Source organism: Notothenia rossii, assembly GCF_949606895.1.
Source record: "Notothenia rossii genome assembly, chromosome: 11".
Taxonomy (NCBI): Eukaryota; Metazoa; Chordata; class Actinopteri; order Perciformes; family Nototheniidae; genus Notothenia; species Notothenia rossii.
Window position 1 is genome coordinate 49,472,247 of NC_136910.1, and position 16,811 is coordinate 49,489,057.

The 16,811-nt window shown below is 39.1% G+C and overlaps 1 protein-coding gene across 1 annotated transcript in view; it reads left to right on the forward strand.

Moving 5' to 3' along the window:
- Positions 1-7,851, forward strand: part of epha5 (EPH receptor A5) — a 67,731-nt gene extending 59,880 nt beyond the window's left edge. Inside the window, exons 17-19 of the mRNA XM_079659202.1 lie at positions 878-1,071; positions 2,160-2,324; positions 2,928-7,851. Coding sequence (XP_079515328.1) covers positions 878-1,071; positions 2,160-2,324; positions 2,928-3,039 — 471 coding nt within the window. The 3' untranslated portion in view covers positions 3,040-7,851. The remainder of the gene's footprint in view (positions 1-877; positions 1,072-2,159; positions 2,325-2,927) is intronic.
- The last annotated feature ends 8,960 nt before the right edge of the window (positions 7,852-16,811 follow it).

Consider the following 16,811-nt stretch of genomic DNA (forward strand, 5'->3'; position numbering starts at 1 on the left):
TGCTGCATCTTGCGGAAATGATTAACTTGGCCATGCAGCGGATCAAATACACGAATGATGCTTTGTTGATCCTCGCAGGGGAGTTGATTTTAACTTCACGGAGGTTTCAGCGTAGGGTCAGTTAGAAGGCAGCGGCATCCCTGAAGCAAAACACCCGGATTCAGAGGAGATTTGGAAGGAACTCTACTTTACTAGTTTGTTGTGGTCCTGCTGGGAAAAAGTTATTACATGGCTATGCGTCAAACAAGATCGGTCCTCTCCATGCTGTAGATTTCTTTTTTTCTTTCATCTTATCAAAGGTAATAATGGAGGTCTCTCTGGTGCATGTTTCATCATGGTATGCCCTCAAAAACACACAATGCAGACTCAAATTGGGGACACTTCTTCTCTTAAATCCCAATTTTTAAACACGCTTTAAAATCATTTTGTCAGATTTTAAAGATGTAGCAGCTGCATGGCTAAATATTGCTCTATGATGATAACACCCTGTTTGGTTTAAGTTGAACAGTGAACAATTAGTATTTTGCAGTTACAGATACTATTAAATATCTTTTTACGTTATAGATTTTATCAGATTTATTTATGAACTATTGACGTAAGAGAAATGCTTTTTATTTCATTGGGTTTGTTGATATTGTGTGTAAGTGTTGTTTTTAATGTAGACCCGCGGAAGCATATGTTAATGTGGTAATAAATAATGGGAATCCGAAGTATAATTGTTTTTTATAAATACATAATATGTTTTTGAGGAGAGGGTTGAGACATGACGATTGACGACTCATTTGTTCGTACTTCTTTCCTGATTTATTGTACCACTTTTTCTTTTTAAATCCTAACCTGTCTCTTTGTGTTTCTCCATCCCATTTGTCTCTCGCAGGTAATAAAGGCAGTGGAGGAGAGCTATAGGTTGCCGGGTCCTATGGACTGCCCCGAGGCTCTGTACCATCTAATGATGGACTGCTGGCAGCGAGAGCGCAGCAACCGGCCCAAGTTTGATGAAATCGTCTGTCTGCTAGACAAACTCATACGCAATCCCAGCTCATTAAAAAAACTGGTCAACTCCTCACACAGGTAAGATTTCCCCGCACAATATATGCAAATATAATATGATATTTGAATAACATATAAATGTATTTCAATGTTAGCCTTTTTGTGAATAGTTTTTAATATTTCAGGACTTAATTATCAATCGCACTTCTAGTAAAAAAACGTTCAAGAAAATATGAATATTTGTATTTTCACCGACTTTTTTTATCTTAGAAAATGAATTGTTTGAATTGAACTTTTCATTCTTAAACCCAGGTCTGCAAGCTCATAGATGTAACAATTCAAATTAAATGTAAAATGAGTCTCCATTGAAGACTCGTGTGGCTGCATAATAAAATCGGATGGACATAGTCTCTAACGGCCGCATGCCGGCAAAGAAGAGGAGAGAAATAAATGAAAATTGCTCAATTTCTCAGCAACTCCACATTAGTGTGAATTGGATGTGTGTTGTATTCAGTGGGGTATCTTCTGATAATCGTAAGAGTGGAATATTCAATTAGTATTTCCCCACTATGTACATGCATTACATTAGTGTATAATGGCATGAAACGGCTATAAACGCTAGGCAGCAGGCATTTAGCCAGACAGCCTCATTACTATATTTCCTTTGTACAGATAATGAAGTGATGTGAAATTGTTCTCTTTCCCACTTACACACACAAACAGACACAGGAACAGGGTTAATAATTTAATGCCATATCTAACAGCCCATGCAGTAACATGTGACAGTTAGCCAGATTAAAGAGACGCCTGTCCTTGTTCCACACTTCTCTCCTGTCCTAGCTACAGCGTGGAGAATGCTGTTAGCTTGCATGAGCGTGTCTCTTTGATAGCGTGGAGAGTGAGCGGAATCACAAAGGGTTTTGAGTGGACAGCGTTTTCAGCTTTGCGTGATGGTGCATAATGAAGCATCACTGTCAGGACTTCGGAGCTCAGCCCTGGGCATCAAAATGTATTTGATTGCACCGTTCCTTAGTATTTATATGATGATGTTAAACAGGGCTGGTGCGAATGAAGTCTTTAAATTGTGCCAATGAATACTCCCTGAAAAAATGCATGCTTACATTTGATTACTGTCTTACGCTTTCTTTTTCTGCTCTTCATCTCCTCAGGGTTTCCAACCTGTTAGTGGAGCATGCCAGTGTGGAGGGGAGCTGCAGCGCTCGGAGTCAGACGGTGGGCGAGTGGCTCGACTCCATCAAGATGGGGCGCTACACTGAGCTCTTCATGGAAGGAGGTTACTCTTCACTGGAGACAGTGGCTCAGATGACTTCAGAGTAAGGCCACTTATACAAATACAAGCATGAAGAAGCAGTAGTATGTATTTTTGAATAAGTGAATACACCCTCTTTGTCATCATCTTTTATAGGGACTATTTATTTGTGGTAGGAAGTTGATTTTAGAAGTCAATTAGCATGATACAGACTAAAATGCAGCACTTAGAAAAACTGAAATAATTGATCATTGCTGCTTTCTTTTATGTAGAGGAGCAATAAACATTGTCATAAAAAGGTTTGTGAAGGTCGAAACAATATGCACAATGTACAGATACATACAAATAGCTAAAGTTACTCAGAATGACTTATCAATAACTTGATAACTAAGTCTCAGTATGACTTGTAAATAATGCTATTATTTTATATTGCTATTCTCCCGATACCTGAGAGCTTGCCTTGTGAGTAAATAACACATGTATTCTCTTGCTTTTCACTGTGCCACAACATCAGTACAAATAGTATCAAAATGCTGATTGTATAAAACCTTAACATCACTTTTTTTGTAAGTGAAGGGATTTTCTTATCACTTGCATTCTGTTGTTTTGTATTTGTTAGCAGACTGCTTGATAAAAAGGGCCTTGTTTTTTCTGTGCTGTTTTTCAGGGATCTCCGAAGAGTAGGAGTGAACCTTGCCGGTCATCAAAAAAAAATCATCACTAGCATTCAAGAGATGAGAGTCCATATGAACAGCACCAACTCTACTGTAAACATCTGATGCATATGTACAGGCATGCGCACACACACAAATACACACAGTATATGGACCTAGTATGTGACGAAAAAGACTGAGATTTGCTGTTGGACCTAAAGCAGCTTAGCACTTTCTACGGACAAAGGCACCCGATGTTTATGGATCTAAACTGGAGAATCCACACATTGGTGGTTGGTGTGTGTGGAGTTTGCTTGTGGTGTCATCGGGGGGGATTTGAAATTGCAGCAGTTAAACCAAACTGAACTGAACTGAACTGAGTGGTGCTTCACCGAGGAAAGAGAGCGTGGGGCAACATATTTCATTTTAAATATTCAGTTGTGAAGCCTCTGTTTGGATTCTCTCAGATCAAACATGAATCATAGCCTGCAGATCTGGCTCTGAGAGCAACCAGCACTTTTTGGCTCTATAACAAATACGGGAGTTTCACGCAGCAGGCTCAAACTGAACTTTCTCAGCCTGTTTCAGGTGATTTGAACCCAGTGGATCTGAACATTTTGTCTGACAATTTTCTCTGGAAATGGAGTTCCATCACGAGTCATTGAGCTGATCGCCATTCTCAGGTGGGGACAATGTAATAATGCATCAAGAGCAACGTGATCACTAGCTTCAGTCTTTGCTTTGCTGATGTGCTTTGGATTTTGTTTTCCTGACTCAGGCAGGTCTTCATGCGACAGGACTTCATTTTGAACACAGCTGTACCTCTTATTCAAGCACCAGACTCATATTTAGCATCATATACGCTCTTATCTTCTAAAGCAAGACAAGATTACAAAATGAACAACTTCATTGTTGAAAGAGACTGAATATATAATAGAACAGTCTTTGACAAGTGACCCGTCTTGGTGTAATCGAAACAAAGTTAGAAAAACCATGAGAAGATACAGGTCTTTAGTGAATGTATAGCACTACACAACACATTACGCTTGGTTGCAGCATCAACTTGGTATTCAAATGCTATCGAATAGGTCAGAATGTGAGGATAGAACCGTTCTGGTCCTAAATCTAGCTTCTGAATGAATCTGATGATTGTAGAAGACATTGAGCTGGCATCCTGTCGTCTTTGCTCTGAAACTGTGTAGAAATTCCCAAAAAGACCTTGATGGGTTTTTGAAAAACTCATTAAGTTATCAAGTCCTAAACCACACAGATTCTGATTTAAAATGGCTTCATCTAACTGTATACTTTACGCATGTTTTATTGGGAATTTCACTCGGATGCCGGACAACCCTTCGCTCTAGCAACATCGTCAGCTTCACCTCGAGGTATAGAAAGATCTGAGATCTACTGGAACCAATTCTCTGATACTGATAGATCCTTCTCCTAGATTCTGATGGACCTTCATACACGTTCTACAATGGACATTGAAAATGCCATGTTCTAATGGAAATATCACGTCATGTTTCAAGGACCTTCAAGGAGGATTCAGCTGGGAGATTCATATGGAAAGTCAAGTACTGTTTGATCAATCCGGATGGACGATTGCTCTAGTGATTGATTAAGGAACTTCCATTCAGATTCTCATGGAAAGGATCGCCCCGATTCTGGTGGTACTGTTTACTGTCATTTTTATGGAACCCTTCGCTCAGATTTTAATGATATCTCTACTAGGATTCCAATGCAGCCTTCACTCAAGAGTGCACTCAGATTTTATGGAGCCTTCACTTACAACCGACAACCTTCAGGTACCGCAGGAAACCCTCAGCAATCTGTTCAGTTCACCAAGCAGTAGTCTCTCTCCACTACCTGTCTGCCACACCACAATAAACCTCATTCTTACGGAACTGCTGAAGAAAAAGGAGGCAATATTGATAATCATTTATTTATTTATAGCTGTTTTAAAAAAAAATGAGTAAAATGGTGTTTGTTTCATCGTTATACTCTCTCTTGGACTACTGAGCAGCTCTGCCTACATGTCTTTCATGTATATAATGTATTATATATTTAAAGCAGGGAGCATTGTTCTTCTGTCTACCATCCTGTGGACAAGTTGGTATTGATCAAGCATCTCATTAGTAAATAGTGACAATTATTCTGAATCAGCATTCCTGCTACTCTGGCACTCTGAGGTGGGGGCAACCAGCACATCTGTCTTCATATATGGGTGCCCAAAAGGGTAGCAGAATTATCAAATATTCATGTTTTGTTGATGTTAATTGTGTTTCATTTCAAGTTTTGGTTAGACATATTTCCAGAGGCCCTCAATGAGACAGCAATAAATACTTGCAGGTGTGGGCACAGGGATGGATATATGTACTTCTGGTATGGTTTAAAGGTATACAATGATGTCAATGACCAATCCCTTGCTTTACTTCTCTTTGGTATGTCAAACATTGCTCCTCTGTGCTTTATTGATAAAAACTTGACCCTTCCCCCTTTTGTTCACCTGAGCGGCAAATTAGTTCTGACGGTATATTTATCTTCTTTGCAGATGACATACTAATATTTTTCTTGGTAATACGCAGTTTACTGCTAGTGCTGTGGCTTAAGAGTGGAAACGAAATGAGATTGTAAAGTTAGTTTTTTAAGAAGTGGTTTCTCCTGACTGTTGGAAGAGTATAGAAAAGCACAGAAGAAGATTGTAAGGTTTTAAAGGGGGTCTTTCACTTTTTTTGCAGGAAATGTCCCTCGAAGAGTTAAATAGAGGGCCTCATTGGTGGAAAAAAGCCACATTACTTGCCACCTGATCAAGATCATGATCATGTTTCTTGACTGGTTTTATAACAGATTGTCAGTGAGGAATGGTTACAATTCGTATTCTTTATGGGCATCTGTTTTTAAAAGTCTAAATGTTCTACCAAAGTGAAAGTTTGCTTGAAAGATAAACATCTGCATAGTCATTTTAGTCTAGAAGTATCACGTTGGAGGTTTGGCGCCAATGTGTGTGGGATTGTACTAGGTCCTGGGAAAAATGGCCGCCAAAATAGCTATTTAGCATGAAAATATGTGGGTATGTCCCTCTATTAAGCCAAATTGTACATTTTTATTCAACCAAGTTTCATTTTAAGACTCAAAAGTGAGTCTTACTTTTGGCATTGCAGATTGGTTATGCAGATCTTTAATTGAGCGGGGAAAGCATCAACAATATGGTGAATCTTTTATAGACAGTAAAAGGCATGTACAGAGAAAGTAATTGTGCTGGCTGATCAATACCGCAGGCGTTTGATGACGTTTTCACAGTGTTCTGATCCCTCCCAAATGTCATGTTGTCGGCTTTTTTACAACAAACTTAATTTTCAACTTAAAGCCCACACCTGGGTTATGAACAATTGGTGAATAGTACACACTTATAAGTGCCTCTCATCTTACGAGCACCATTTTTTTTCCTCCCCTGCCAAAATGCTATGCCCCAATTGTGCCCCAACTTTCTATGTAATTTGCTTTTTGCCAACAATATCTACAGGCAATAAGAAGAATGTCAGACAATGTGTATGTTGGAACTAATTTAATTTGCACTTTATTAGAAATCTTGTGCCCTTTTTGTTTGACTAAAAATGTCTATAGGTGACTGACTTTTCAGTGTCAAAGTTTCTCTTAATGATTTAATATATAGATATAATTACAGTATTCCCACTTCATATGCTCAATGCTTCCCATAGTTTTAAATTTGACAGTTAAGCACAAAGCATTGGTGATATTTTTTAAAGACAAATCAGAGCTATATATATGGAAAAGCGTTATTGATGTAGAGCACCATTTTCTTGTGTACGGCACAACGATACACCTTCAGAACGTAAGCACAGGGTCGGATAGGAATCTTAAAGGACGGTCAACGAACCATATGACTTTGTACACGCGTCAATAGCACTAGCCCTCGATGTCAACAAACTGTGGTGTTTGTGGCATTTTTTGCATTACCACTTGTAAAAAGCAGGTGTTGATGTGTCACTGGAAACGATACAGCTTAGTTGATAGTTGTTGCTGCGTGAAACATCTTCATTAATTCAAGTGATTTACTGTCAGCACTTTTGCAACGACGTGATTTTATTCTGGTCGTCTCTTTGTTAAACAACTGGAAGAAACAAAGCACAGCCAACCAGCAGAGACTTGTAAAGATGTTTGGTGTGTTGTTTCTCTCCAATGACTTCCAGCTGTATCTCTCATCAAACATGCAGTAAGGTGTTATGCAGGAGCCCGTTTTTAGTGTCAAATTACATTACCAACATGTTTAATGTTACATCTGATTCAACAACTTTGTAGTTTGAATATGGCTTTCAGAAGAGGGTAATCTAATGTATTCACACCAATATAAACAGACATTTCCAGAACAAGTACTTGCAGGTGTACTTATTGACATTTTTGATTGAAAGCACCGCATAAACCGTCGAATAGGAGGTTTGACTGGATTCCACTAAATGTACAAAAGCAATACTTCATTTCTTATCTTTCAAAAAACATATATGCACACACAAGTGTATGGCAATTTAACAACCATAAAAGGTTGCACTGACATCTGACTGGATTTTAAAATAATAGTGTTGGTATCTTTAAAAAAACTTTAAAAATGGGTACATTTATTGGCTCATGGAAATGTGGTCAAAGTGGAACATGTGCAGCTTTCACTCAAAATATCAACATGCTAAAGCAGGTTTGCGGTTATTAGGTTTTCCCCAGGTCAAAGACAACAATCAATTTATCAGTAATTCACTCATAAGGTTTTATGAATAACTGTTTTGTGATTCTTTGAAAGCACAGTAAAGATAATATTGGTGTGCTATTGGTTTGTCTTTGAGACTGTCATGTATTATGTTTGTGTTGATGTTTTTGTAGTGTGTTATAAAATTCTATATTTTTGCAATAAAACTTTTAAAACATCAACTGTTGAGGTAGCTGTTATTGTCTTATAACCTGACAGTTAGGGTCCCTGCATGATATACACAACGGGTTTCATTAGATATTTTTTTAACCTATGCATATGGAACCATCCTAACTAGGGCTAATGACCTAACATAGAAATATGTGTGCTCTGAAGTTGTACTAATGCTATCAAACACACAGATACGCCACTTGACAACAAGTCATTCTAGCAGCTTGGCTCTATGTCTGACAATGAGTTGGTAACTTAACTTTGGAGCAGACTGAAATATTTTAACATCTGATTGATAGATTTTGCTCAAATTGGGTACAGCCATTCATGGTCTCCGTTGGCTGAATCCAACTAACTTTGGTGGCCCATTGACTTTTCATCTAGTGCCACCAGAAGTTCAATTTGTGTACCTATCCAGTCAAATATCTTCTTGGAACAATTGGATGGATCCCCCTAGGATTTTGTTTCGACATTCATATCATTTATATAATTGTATCATTAAATGTGATAACTTTGGTGATCCCTTCACTTCCAATTTAGTGCCAACATCAGGTCCAAATTTAAATATTTCCAATATTTTTTTTTATGACCAAATATGTTTAGAGCATTTTCGTCAACCTCAATAATTATTTATTTGTTGCTAATTAGTAAATGGTGAGGTGATATTAAGGTAATGTTTTTTCCATGTAATGGTATATGTGGATGCAGCTGAGTGCAAGTCGTATCCCTGTTACTGTTCCGACTGTTCATTTTAACCAGTTAATAGACCAAACTACATAATGTGAACTGTTTTGAAGCCTAACATACTTTGTTGGGATTTGTGTTTCGTCTGTGTTTATATCCCTTGTTCGTTACTATGTAATGAGCTATTCAGCTAAACAACATAATTCCGGAAAGACGTTTCCCGGCAATGCAATTAGGCATGGTGTATTGATCGAAATACCAAATTGTCAGGGTAACAAGGGAGCTAGTTAGCACTCTTTTTCTTTGTTTAAATTGAGACTGAAAGGGGAGGAGGGAGGGCGGGGTAGAGGGAGACAAATGGAGAATAAAACCCAGAGGCAGTTGTTGATCCACCAAGCAAATCCAATACTGCCCTGGTAAAGTAAAGAAGGCTAGCCTCAATAACATCGTCCCCATCTATGTGGTGGGCTATTTGGTGAAATTTATTGTCAACGGTGCTTCATAGCTGACAACACAGTCGAGTAGAATACAGTTCATGGTGGGGCTACAGTGATTATAAGCAGTGAAGTATTGTAAAATGCATGATGTTTTAAACCTGATGATGCAAGACCCGGCAATGATGTGTCTGTCAGATGCATTAGCTGCTGATGTCAGCAACTCGGGTTGTGTGCTCGCTCAAGGGTGAAAGCCTTGCTAACAATTAGCATACTATACAACAATGGTATATCTGATTTTGCATACAAATTCATACCGTGTGTTTTATTGCCACTATGTAGGATTTCTTTTGGCAGGTTTTACAATAGAAAATAACCACTTAATGGCCTTTTGCGAGAAAGAAAATCTCAAAATCACACGTTTCATCATTCGAGCGTTAACCTTGAATCATTTGTGAAGGTTCTTACAGTGCTACAGTAGTTTATATGTAAATATCAGGTGTGTGTGTGTGTGTGTGTGTGTGTGTGTGTGTGTGTGTGTGTGTGTGTGTGTGTGTGTGTGTGTGTGTGTGTGTGTGTGTGTGTGTGTGTGTGTGTGTGTGTGTGTGTGTGTGTGTGTGTGTGTGTGTGTGTGTGTGTGTGTGTGTGTGTGTGTGTGTGTGTGTGTGTGTGTGTGTGTGTGTGTGTGTGTGTCAAATCAAGCCTGGCTGATCTCTGGGGGAATCCGCTGCCTGCATGGCTCCTGGTGATTATTGCACTCACACACACATACATGTATGAAGGTGAAATTAGCCATTGCACCATCAGTATGGCTATTACCAAAACCTCTGTATCAGCGACATGAGGAAAAGAGCTGCAGGGTGTGTGTGTGTGTGTTTCTGTGTGTGTGAGTGTATTGGGATTGGGATTGCACTGGGGCCATATATTCCCACTGGTGCTGACTGGGATAGTTCTTGGATAGATGGACAGGCGTGTGTTTCCATACACGCCTGCTTGTTTGCCTCTCTGTGTTTTGACTTTGTCCGCCTGCTACACGCCTGTACATCTTCATATCTGCATGACATTCTTTTTGTGACTCTATTAGGTCTCCCTGTCCGGCTTTGTGCTCTGTCGAAGTCTGCTGCTCTTTACGGTCTCGTCGTCTACGCCACCGTCACTGTGTCAGTCTAAAGTCAGGTATCCCAGGGCGTGATAAAGTAATTTTCTATTGAAGAGGTGTCAGTGGTCCACGCGTCCCCAGGGTCATTTGAAAATTCATTGCAGGGGTGTCTCTTTAATCATTATGAGTGACCTTCAGCAGAACCTTAGCTGTCAGTTTAGGCGTGATAGTGTGGGTGTCTGTGAATCTATGGGTCTTTGTGTAAGTATGTCAGAATGTAGGCGTGTCTGTGTGGGGGTGCTTTTCTCTATCTGTGTGCATTTGTAGTTATGCACATCTACACCTGTCTGCTTTGTGTGTTTGTTATATGTGGGCTGATTATGACATTTATGCTATTTTTATTTCTTAAGATGCAGGTTATCGTAGGAGTTGTGCAGGAAAGGGGGTGCAGGAAGTACTTTGCAGTCAAAAGATGGTGCTGATGCAGTATTTAGTGGGCTGCTTGTTTAAAATGGAAGTGCTGTTTTAAAGCAGGATTCACCTTTATATTGTTTTGGTGTTTTTTGAAGTTGGAATATTAACTGCTTCTCTTTGCTTTCCTTCTGCAAAAATACCCTTAAGAGCAATTCCCTTTCATTAAAATCTCAATTACAATACATATTTTTGAAATTACAATGTTTTTATTGTTGTTTTTTCTCTTTTTAATCATCTTATAAATGGATTTTGGGAGTGTAAAGTCCACTTTCCGTTTGATAGTTGCTATCAAAGTTGATATCGTTATTGATAGAAATGATCCTTTTCCACTTTAATAGCAAATATAGATTTTCTTTATATTCTCCTTATGTCCAGGTCCTGACCTCATGGCTGTCGAAACGTAATGCTTTAAATCACTTTTTTTGAGCTCAAGGTGCATATGGCCAGATAAAACTACTCGCTTTCTTTTTCCTCCGTGTAGCAGCCACCCTCTACACCCATTAAACTGTAACAGGGGGTATGACCCAGACCAAATAAGCTGCTGGTAAATAGCCTTATCCATTCTGCTACTGATCCAAGAAGGCTGCCATGAGAGGGCCGTGTGATGTCAAGTGGCTGGCAAGGACACACGTTTACACACATATACACACATTAGCAGTCTGGCAGGTCTTTGTGTAGCGCTGGAGATCACTCAACACACACATTGGCGCTTGCTCTCACTGTCTCGCACACACAGTATCTTTCTCCTTCATACGACGGCAGCCACGGGGACGTATTTCTCACTTGCCCAGATGTTTTTCCAAGGTCCTTTATTCGAAGCAGTCAATCATATGAGCAGAAATGTCCCTAATGTGAAGTCCCTGTGGTGCAATGGCCGTGTGGGTGTGTTCAAGTTTGTGTGCGTGCACCCATGCATGTGTGTGGAAGGTCCGTCAAGGTGAGATGAAAGTGCATTTGACCTGAGACACAGGGGGCTAATATATTTATAACAACGACAATACAGCGTACACACTCATACAGTTGCTATTTCTCCGGCTTAATGAGGTCTGTCACTCCGAAACACACACACACACACACACACACACACACACACACACACACCCCCACACACACACACACACACACACACACACACACACACAGACACGTTTTAAGGGACTTGTGCGGGCACACACTCTTTGTTGCTATTTCCTTCATGAAATCAAGCATCTTGAATGCTCACAAAGCCATTTCCAGTGATGAAATAATGTGCAATGACTTAATGAAAATGCATGTGAGTTAATGCATAGAAGAATATGTCAAAATCATGGCTAACATGTCAGATCTGTAAATAAAAAACGTTGGTCATGTTATGGTGAGATCAAATTTTTCTATTTTATGATCAAGAAAAATGCAAAAGAAACAAAAAACTGAGAATAAAGGTGAAAAAGAATTCCCTGTCAAACCCTGCATGCATGATGTGCCAAATTTGGAGGTTGTTAGCCCCCTCAACCTTGCTCCATAATGAAGAGGTGCTGCCTGCCCACTGAGCTGTCTCGTCTGATAATCATTTTGACATTACCCACTGAGAGCTGGAAGGGAATTATCCTCAGCAGTGTCTGCCTGCCATACAGTACATTCCACATAATCAGCCTCGCTATGCATGGGTTCATTTGTGCACGACTACATGGTGTGTGTGCATGTGGAGCAGTGTTGGGAATAGCATGTTACAAATGGACTACAATCACTTTACTTTTTGTTGAAATAAATCATAACAGTTACTTTTTAAATTGTGAAACTCAACACTTAAATCTGGAGGGTTTTCAAAGAGGCCCTTTTATGCTTTTGGGGGGTTTCCCTTTCCTGCAGTGTGTTGTATATATTTGCGAGCATTTAAATGGTCTACTAAGTCTAAAATCCTAAAATTCACCCCAGAGGGAGTTTCTCTCCCGCACAGCCCCCCACCCCCCTGCCTGAATCGCCTCAATTTGACTCCTTTGTTTGCTTCCATAACATACTGACATCACTATGTAACATTCATGCTTCTACTGGCGAGCGCTCCAACTCATGTGCGTTATAGGCTAGTGGGCGGGACATTACTAAGCGGTCAACCAATCACAACCAAGCCGGCCAGCTAATCAATCAGAGCAGACTGGGCTCTGGTTTCAGACAGAGGGTGAAAAGAGGTGCTTCATGCAGCGTGAGAAAAATAAAGCATTAAAGCATGAAAACATGTGACAGTAGAGGCACAACTTACAATTATAAAAACTGAAAATTAGCACAATAGGGCCCCTTTTAAGCATCTTCTTGCTCTCATCCAAATTAACTGCTACTTTCCACATGCAAAGCCCCACAACTTTGTTTACCAAACATTTGTTATCCCTCACAGTGATGCTTGCACAGTGCACCTACTCATTATTCTGGCTGGGTTTAGCACGTCGCATGCAGTAATGCAAAGCAGCAGCAACCCTCTGTGTAAGCACTCCAAGAGAGAGTACTGCCAGATGTTTCTCAGTTTGAACATGGCACAACATTTTTGGCTTGTGAAGCTGAAAATCTCTTTTTTTCTTATTTAGAATTTAATTATTCTATGTAATAAATCTATGGATCTTTTTGGGAGCTTGAAATCTCCATAAATATGTTCAATTAACCCCCTTTTTTCCAGTTTAGATAAGTTCAGTGAATTGCTGTGAATAGTAATTAGGTTAATTTCGGTTTATTAAAACTCAATCAGTCCCAATCAGTAAATAACAAAGCCTTTGATCCCAGAAAGTGTTGAACTTAAAATTCGAATTTAAATAGAGCACAATAATATGAGGTAGAAAATATATTCCTTTTATGTTAAAATGCAATAATACAGAAAACAGGAAGCACCATTCTGAAGTACTTGATATGAGAATTTGTGGTTTTCCTCAGATATGTATAAAGTGGAGTTAATGAGTGTCTGGGGGACCGTGACAAACACTCCATTTATCTTAATATTCGCTGCGCTCTGCATAGACAAAATAATGACTGCAATGCATCACCTGGATATTTTATTTCAATTGAAAAAAAAGCGTGTGTGGATTTATGTGTAGGCCTATGTGTTTATCCGAGCTCATGAAAATGTTCTTTCTCAGTCAGTCTTCATGTATGTATGTTGCACTGTTGTATGAAACCATCATATATGTGTAATGAAGAGACTCTTAGTCCAACACTGTCTCCTTGGAATTAATTTAGATTGTGTGTTACATTCTATGGCCAATGCACATTATTTTCCAATGCAGTGAGTGTTGTGATACTCATGTAGCCCAGTCAATGAGTGCAATAACTCTACAAATAAGTCTTTGAGCAGCACATATTAAATTCCATTAACCTCCATTACTTTGGGATGGCAGGAAACTTCGTAAAGAAAACAATTTTGAATCCAAAAACTAAATAATATGTGTGCATAAAGACATTATCTTTGTATCCCACCAATTTAGCAATGAAAGGTTGACAAAAGTATGAATATCTGTTCTGCTGAACCAGAGATATCTTATCTTTTTTATTTCACAAATTCTTCTTTCTTGTGATAACTTGACACCTAGATAACCTCCATTGCAACTCAATCGCTAAAACTTTGTTTAGAGATTTAGTCGTGTTATTCTAGTAGCGCTAATGTTAGCTTTAGCTGCTACTAGGAGCGTGCAACAGATGTCAGATTAGCTCACTTCTTTCAACACACCCAGGGGCGGACCGGGACAAAAGATCAGCCAGGGAAACTCGACTGGCCGACCGGCCCAACTCGGTACCGCTAGGGGGTGTGGGTGTGGGTGTGTGCTAGTGAATTGTCCGACCGGCCCACTTCGGTACCGGCCTACTGAGATAACTCCCGGTATTCCCAATGACCAGTCCGCCCCTGATCAGCCTTGACACAGATACCTCTGCAGCATTTAAAAGCTTGGTACTACTATGGTACAGTATACCATGGTTAATACTATTAACTAACATTTATTATGGGTTAACACGTATTTTTCCATTTTGCATATGCAGTAGTGCCCGTGAGTGTGTCAAATCTGTGGATTTTCCAAACAAACAAATATGAACAAATATATATTCAGCTAATGCAAAATAGTTTAGTATTAACTTAAATCTCTGAAAGATATATGCTCAATTTGACCTTTGCTTCAGGTACGTAAGGTAAGTAGTGCTCAATACCGTGTGTAATCAGTCATTATTAAGTCATGTTTCTTAAATTACTATTGATTTTGTCCCACAGCAGAGCGAATCACCATCGGCCACAACTAAATCCACAGATAGCGATATGAGTGAAGAACACTCCCAGCAGACGATCAGTCATCATTCCACCACTGATGATGAATAACTTTTCTATTCTTTGATCACCATGTGCTTTTCCCTTTAGTGACATTCTCCTCAAGGTATTTTCTTCTTCTTCTGTCTTTTAATTTGTTTTGTAAAGCACTTTGAATTGTCGCGTACAGAAAAGTGCTATATAAATAAACTTGCCTTGCCTTGCCTTGCCTTCTGTCCTCTCTCAGACAGGAAAATCAATGAATGTTTGAATTTGTTTGAATTGATAAAGACTTAATGATTGATGAATAAGGTTAAGACGATATTTCAAAGGTCTAAGATCTTTATTCTTTTAACATGTGTCCGAAGTAGAGAAAAGAGAAAGTCTTGACTGCTTGACCTCATTTGGCACATCGGCTGATTTCTTCTCATGTTGTTGTGTCTTATTGCAGTCAAGTTTTTAATGTGTTTATTAAATACAATCACGTATATTAACCATAGACAGTATATAAATGCTGTGAACCCATTTAGCTCAGTGACAGACCTTATGAAAGTGTGTGTTATACATTCAAGTCCATTAATGGCTGGGAACTAAACAGAATACACACACACACACACACACACACACACACACACACACACACACACACGCTTCTATTATCTAGGTCTCCCTCCTGGCTGCACATCAAACATGGATGAGCTCCAACCATAAAAGGCTCCATTTTCCTTTGATTTATACAAGGAATAAAAATCGGAAAGGTGAAAAGTCCAACCCATGCATATTTTATCAGCTCGCTGACACCAAAGGCAAGACGAAACACATTTTAACATAGAGAAAAAGTTAAAATAGTCGAGATAAATCCAAACATAGGAACTGCCAATAACGAACCCTCCTGACCCCATTGGCCGTAAGCCTTCAAACCTCCTCCTGTATCAACAATAACGTGTCGGTAAATAAGTACATTTAAACGTTTAACAAGCAAGTTTCACTTCTTTTGATTAATTATTCAAATTGTGAAATTCTTTTTTAGTTATTGAGTAAACATAGTCTGTTTTATGGTTGTTTACAAGGAGAAGAACTCATAAAACTCTAGTCTAGACAGTAATATATACAGAACGTTTTAAGTTTTTCTTGAAACCATGAGATTGCAACGTAATGTCATCCCTTGTCATGTTTTGCCGAAACGTGATGTTTATCAAACAACATTTTTTTGTTAGGTTTAAGCGAGATTGTCACTTGGTGAGGTTTAGAAGAAAATATCATGGTTTGGGTTAATAAAAGGTACAGATGTGATGTCCTCAGTAAAACCATTGAACCTTGGTCCCTTGGGTGAAAGGCTTGTGTTGGTTTGACCCATCCCCTCCTCCCTTCCATCCTTAGGGGAATTTTGCGCTCTTTATCAATATCCATTGAACGTCTAATAATTACGTGGATGGCTTTACATCAGAGTTACTTGAAAGCCCTCATATAAGCACTAAAGGGTGCTTTGTGCCCGAGCGTCTGTGTTTGACGCCTCGTAGTGAGACCAGGCTGGAGATGGAGCGAACAGATATAGCTTGAGCATCAAAAACCAGTCCTCAGGGCCCCGTTTGTCTTATTCCTTGTTAAAAGGCAGCGGTGATTACAGATCAGGACTCTGGAAATGATGGGCTTTATCTATGAGTCCCTATAGTGCTTCACTAATAGTTCCTATGGCAGCCAGTGGCGGGGCTTGTGTGTGTATGTGTGTGTGGCCAACCATAGATGAATAATTATAGTCAATTAAAGAGTTGCTACAGTGGTAGTAGATTGTAATCTGATTATCTGATAATGAGGCACAATTGGAGCAAATATGAAAATGTACTCTAAAAACGATTAATTTCTTATCGTATAGTTCATAAAATAAACATTTATACTGTATTTGTATTGTACCATTTTAAATGTCCCTATATTTCATAAAATAACCACCAAAATGCTTTTTTTCTGTCAAATACCGTCAAGTTGCATTTCGTCTCCTGTTTGGTTAATAATGTAGCTAAATTACATGGT